The sequence below is a fragment of the Martes martes genome (assembly GCF_963455335.1).
Source record: "Martes martes genome assembly, chromosome: 12".
NCBI classification, from domain to species: domain Eukaryota; kingdom Metazoa; phylum Chordata; class Mammalia; order Carnivora; family Mustelidae; genus Martes; species Martes martes.
In genome coordinates this window covers 59,524,638-59,530,637 of record NC_137900.1, presented here as the reverse complement: position 1 = coordinate 59,530,637, position 6,000 = coordinate 59,524,638, and the positions used below count along the sequence as shown (strand labels likewise).

Below are 6,000 nucleotides of genomic sequence, written 5' to 3'. Positions count from 1 at the left end.
CTCTATGGTTAATGACGCAAATACCACCAGAAGGTGATAGCGCAGACGCCCTATCTTTGGCTGAAGGGACAAGGTCCCTTCTCTTGGCTAGACTGCCAACTGCTTAGATTCTCAGAGATGAAGCCAAAAAAAGCAGAAAAGCAGTAAACTATTGAGGCGGGAAGGAGGGGGGCAGGGGAATCCACGGAATGGATGTGGAGGGGAATTTCTGAGCTGGGAAAGTGAAAGCTCTGAGCCATAAATAAGAGGCAGTTGCAGCCTCACACAGGCGTTCACACACATTCCCAGAGCCCCTCACACCCCACAAGGACGCCTGGGCGCTTCCCACTGCTCCCTCCCACTGCCAGCCAAGTGTCAGCCTCGCAAGACTCCAGCACACCCCCAGGGATTCACCCGCGCTCACGCTCAGCTCACTGTTGCTCTGCCTCTGTCCGCCCTCCATGGCATCCCGAGCAGGAACACTACTGACCCTCAGCCTGCTGGCTCTCTGCACCTCCCCTGGTAAGGCTGAGGGAAAGCTTGTGGTGGGCATAGAGGAGGGGGCGTCTAAATCTCAGGGTGCTGGCCATGAGGGACACTGAGTTAGGTCTGCACATTTGGGTCAACCTGGGGGGTTCCCTGAGCCCTGTGTGTGTGCCTGTGAGTGTGGGTATACCTGGGACCCTGAATGCCAATGTCTGTCTCTTGGTGTCTGTATCCCGGGGATCTGTGGCTACCCCTCCCTCTGCAGCCTCTGTTTCCTGCTGCCTCCGTTTCCCAGAGAGGAGAGAACAGTATGCATTTGTTTACGGTGGAGAGGATGGGAGATGCTGAGACAGGGCTAATAGTCCAAATATTTTACAATTCGTAAATCCTCTAATCCCGGTCTCCTACTACCCCTACCCCTCATCCCCCAGCCCCATGCTGTGAGCATCAACTCTGCATTTATGCAGCAGTTGAGAGATCCCGGGAGAGAGCTTGGGGTGATCAGGGCAGCGGGAAGGCATTTGTGGGGCTCAGGGCAGTGGTGGTTTACCAAAGAGCTCAGAAGTACTCCAGTATTTTTAGCAACAATTAGGGCCATATGGGTATATACCAGCTAAATAACAGATTTAACTGCCCCCCTCCACGACACACCACACACACACACACACACACACACGTGCGCATGCACACGCACATGTACGCGTGTGTCCTTAATCCCTGTAGGGCCCTGGCCTCCCCTCCTCGGGGTCCCTGTGTCCTGACACTCCCCTCTTCCCACCCCAGCTCTGGGTGGTGCCAACGATGCGGAAGACTGCTGCCTGTCTGTAACTCAGCGCCCCATCCCAGGGAATATCATCAGAGCCTTTCGCTACCTCCTCATCAAGGATGGCTGCAGAGTGCCTGCTGTTGTGTGAGTTGTGGGGAGGAGCTCATCTAGCCTCATCCCCCCCATCAGCCACTGGTGATGCCCCCACCTTCTTATCTGTCTTCTCCTTGCCAAGCCCAGCCTCTTCAAGGAAGCCCCTGAAACAGGTTCCATATGTGGTCCCCAGCCTCTGCCAGGGCCTGCCAGGAAGCTGGGTTCCTGGGCTCCAGCCTCTCTGACCTCTGACCTATGACTCCAGGTTCACCACACTGAGGGGTCACCAGCTCTGTGCACCCCCAGACCAGCCCTGGGTGGACCGCATCATCCGGAGACTGCAGAAGAACTCTGCAAAGGCAAGCCCGGCCCTCCCCAACCCGGCCTCTTCCCTCAGAGCCCCTGCCCAAAACCCCAGCTCATGACCCTGCCTCTCCTTCCTGCCCTAGAACAAGCGCCACGGCAGTTAGCCCCTGACAGCCCCAGAGAGAGCCCTGTGTCTGAGTGAAGGAATGCGATTCACTGCAGTCCTGAGGAACCAGGATCAGAAGGGAGGACCAGGCTTCCAGCAGCTCTGCACCAGACCTGACCCAGCAGGTTCAGGGCCTGGAGTGTCAATGGGAGTATGAGTGTGAGCAGGGGTGAGTGTGGCAGGAACACAGCTTCTCCTCCACACCCAGACCGCAATGCTTCCAATAAAGCCCAGCTGGTACCCATGGACCTGTCTGTCTGCTGTTTGTTGTCTGTCTGAGAGGACCAGAATGGGAAAGGGGGAGATGCAACGGAAGGATCTCACTTTCCCTCTGCAACCTGAGCAACCTCCTCATGGACCCCTACTTCACACCCAGCGTTCTGGGGATGAGTTCCCACGATCAGAGCCCCACCTGGTCTCCTCACAGCCCTCTTACTCTCCACGGTTCAGCAACACCAAACCTGTGTCTTTTCTCTGATTGAGCCAACTCTTTAATGCCTCCCAGTCTTTCTTCTCCAAAACAAAGTATCCAGATGTCTCAGGGATCAGGTGTCACCAGGGGGAGGGGAGATGTCAGGAACCAGCTTTCCTGGCCAAGGGCAAGAAGAGGCCCAGCTCTGCTTGGGGTGGGGTGGGGTGGAGGGGAGAGTCCCCATCCATATCCCCCCACACCCCCTGCCTTTCCCTCCATCTGGAACACTCTTCTCTCTCAGCAGCTCACCTGCCTTCCCTTCTGCGGCTTAATGACTCTTAATTCAGGAAGCTTCCCCTGACTCCAGGCTAGATTAAGTAGCCCCCCTTCCTCCCAAGCTCCCAGGGCCCTTGCCCCCTCCCCTTGCAGCACCATCACACCGAGTTCTTTCTAACTGATAGTTTGTCAGCCTTCCTCAAGAAATCTCATGTCTCTTTTGGTTTCCACTGTCTCCCTGGTGGTGGTGTCACTGCCTGGCAAAAGGTAGTCAAGTCACTCAATAAATATTTATCTAGAAAATGAATACATATGTGAGGAAAAGCTCAACAGCCAGCTTTGTGGGCCCATCTGTCCACACAGAATCTGACCTTCAGGATAGCCTTCCTCTCTCCTCAGGCTGGGCCAGGTCTAGCCCCGTCTGAGCAATCCTGGGGTCACATTTCTGAGAAATACTGACAGAAAAACTTGGGAGCCAGAAGTCAGAGTGGAAGAGGGCTTAGAGGGTGGAAGAAGGAGCAGCCAGGAAGCCAGGGAGATTGAGCAAGGAGGAACTTCCCCACCACCCCTGCAACCTCCAGGATGGAGGCAACACTAAGACCAGGGAGTTACAGAGAAGGAGTCTCCTCTTGGGGACATGAAAGTACTGTGATTCTTGGAGCATACTGCAGGGCTGCCCTGGAAGGAGTGACCTCCCCATACCTAGGAAGTCCCTGGGGAAGCTGCTGCTCTCCAACTTGGGCCTCTAAGGGCCTGTCCCACTGAGGGCAGTCAGGCTGTGGCACTGGGGTTGGATGACAACTATGACAGCAGACTGGACATCGTTTCCTGGGCAGGGGGTCATCCTTAAAGTAGAAATACCTCATCTGTAACAAAACCAGGCCTGGGCAGCCTAGGAAGGGGAGCAGTGGTGAGGGGGTTGTGCCAGCCCCTCCTCACTGAGCTGAGTACACAGCAGCCTCTTTCTCCCCCTCTACTCCCAGAAGGAAGGTATTCAAGACCTCAGATATCCCATCTCTTAGAGTCACAGGAGTGGGTGGTGAAAGTTTCCCCACTAATGGGTCTGTGATTAAAGGAGCGAGACTGATATAAAGCGAAGGTCAAGCAAAGCTTTATTCCACGCCAAGCATCGAGAATCGAACCGTCCGGCCGGGGCTGCGCCTCTTACAGAGAGGGCAACCCCTCTCTGCTTTACAGACTAGCTTTTAAGGGCAAAGGCCATGTGGTTGGGCCTGGCCACACACAGGTGGCCAATGAAATTGTGACACACAGAGAAAACTGCACAGTCATCCTAGGTCACACACAGGTGGCCAATTGAATTACAATTTACCCTAGTAGATATTTGACCTAGCCTATCACCTTGGTCAGAATTGGCACCTGAAAGGCGGGGCGCACACTCCTTGGTAGCTAGGGAGACAGTATGTGCCCCCACTGATTGGATACCTCCACCTGGCCTGACCCACCCTTGTATTTGGGCTTTGTTACCTGGGACTGGTTTCCCGGGCTTGCTTTTAAGTGAGTCCCTGAGGGGGGCAGGGTCTGTTTAAGTTTTACTGCATAAACAACAAAATCACTGTTTAACCCAAGATGGAGGGGTGGCCGGTTAGCTCGGTTGGTTAGAACGTGGTGCTGATAACCCAAGATGGAATCCCTCTGGCTAAATAGGCCCTTACAGGTGGGATGGGGATAGTTTGCAAGAACAACTGCTGTAGCTGGGAAGTGTGGTTTTGCTGCCTGGAGGAAATTAGCTGTCCAACTCATGCCCCCATGTGTCCATCCATTGAGCCATCTCTGTACCCATTAGACTGCCATCCATCCATCCCATCCTCTACCCATGTACTCATTCATCCATTGATCCATCCCTGAAGGCAGTCAACCGTGGAGCTCCAGGGGTCCCAGCTACATACAGACACCTTCTGGACCCCGTGCCCTGTACTCCAGCAAGCAAAGGACAAACACAGGTGTGAGGGGAGCACATTGCTTCAAATCCTTCTCAGTTCCCAGGGAAGCCAAGCGGAAGTCAGCCTGCCACAGAGGAAGACATGAAGCCTTCCCTTTGGACTCTTGGGGGAAAATCCCAGATAGAGTAGAAGAAGTGAGGGCAGGAGACCTGAGGAAGATGCTGCTATGACAGAGGTCCTGGACACTCCCTCCCTCCCACTGCCACTGAGGGGAGGGACACGAACAAGCCCTGAGCTCAGTGCCCAGCCCACAGTCCTGCTTCAATGCTTCCTTGTGCCACTCCAGTCAAGTCTCTTCCTTACCTCCCATCTCTAAAACCTCAGTTCCCCCATCAGTCAGGTGTATGGGGAAAGGTGCTTAATTTCTCCAAAGATTTGACTCATGAATCTTTGGGTCTCAGGCTAAACCCCCAGCATTCACACAGGCTCCCTCAAAGTCATGCACATTCAGAAATGTCCCTACTTCTTAGGGCCCCAGGGGCCACCCTCTGGGAACAAAGAAAGAGCTGAGACTCAGCAAGAGAGAAAAGAATTCAGGAGCTAGTGAAGGGGCTTGAATTGAACAGTCTCTGGCCAGACCCTGGAGGCCTGAGGAATAAAGAATTTCAAGAAAGTCTAAGGGCACAGACACCAGAGTACCTCAGAGAGCAGACACGCAGCCCTCCCTAACCCTTCCCCAGCCCAGGCCTCCCCATCCCCAGCCACCAGCCTCTCCTGGACACTGAGTCCTAGCCTCTTATCTCCCTGTCAGATACATGAGGGCTTAGCCCAGCCACCTGTCACTTGTCCCAACCACCCAAACATTCTCAGCACTGTGACTTCATCTAACCACACCTGCTCCCTGTTTTACTATGATTTAATGACAAGTGTTATGTCGCTATCCCGAGTTCTGGCAGGCCAGAAACCTCCTGCCCGCCTGACAATGCTGAGGTCTGTGTCTCCGAGGGACAGTACGGACTAGCTCCCCCACCAGAATATAGGGACCTTGCTGCCTGCCTCTGAGTAGACACCTTCCTGTCTAGGGCTCATGGCTCCTGCTACCAGTTTAAGGTCAACAGCAGAGGGAAAACTCGCTACCCTGAAAGCCCAAGACCCCAGCAGCCAACACCTCCCTAAAGGGACCTGACATTCCTGCTCAGAGAACTCCCAGCTCCCATCTACATGATAGACAAAAAGCTCCCTGCCCCATCTGTGGATAGGCTTCCCAGAGAATGGGATCGGACCTATTCGTCTCCATTGCCAACATTGCTCTGTTCAGGGACTGGCCCAGAACAAGCCCCAGAACTCATTTAATTAACAAAAAATGTAACTGAAAATGGCCCTTTCCCACGATGCCCCGCCCAACTCCTACCTGGAGCACATCCAGTTCTTAAGAGCTGGGGCTGTCTCTGTTGCATGGGTAAATGTTTGGTAAGAGTCAGCCCCATACGGTTTTGATCATGTTTTCATCAGCTCGTGTTCGATTTCTCGGTAAGCCCCCACCCCCAGGCTCCCCTTTTCTGGCCTCCGGGAAACTCAGAAACAGCCAGAAAAATCTTGGAAATAACAGTCTCAC

At 54.1% G+C, this 6,000-nt stretch overlaps 1 protein-coding gene across 1 annotated transcript; it reads left to right on the top strand.

Moving 5' to 3' along the window:
- Positions 1-232: 232 nt before the first annotated feature.
- CCL19 (C-C motif chemokine ligand 19) lies at positions 233-2,050 on the top strand. The gene is made up of 4 exons (XM_080820613.1): positions 233-501; positions 1,249-1,375; positions 1,590-1,683; positions 1,774-2,050. The coding sequence occupies exons 1-4, from the start codon at positions 441-443 to the stop codon at positions 1,792-1,794; spliced, it is 303 nt and encodes a 100-aa protein (XP_080676739.1). The 5' UTR covers positions 233-440; the 3' UTR covers positions 1,795-2,050.
- The last annotated feature ends 3,950 nt before the right edge of the window (positions 2,051-6,000 follow it).

What these genes read in the sequence shown, in the direction of transcription:
- CCL19 (XM_080820613.1), top strand. Translation starts at nt 441, where the DNA reads ATGGCATCCCGAGCAGGAACACTACTGACCCTCAGCCTGCTGGCTCTC. An exon ending in GGCTCTCTGCACCTCCCCTG is followed by an intron (nt 502 to 1,248) that starts GTAAGGCTGAGG and finishes TTCCCACCCCAG; the next exon opens with CTCTGGGTGGTGCCAACGAT. An exon ending in TGCAGAGTGCCTGCTGTTGT is followed by an intron (nt 1,376 to 1,589) that starts GTGAGTTGTGGG and finishes CTATGACTCCAG; the next exon opens with GTTCACCACACTGAGGGGTC.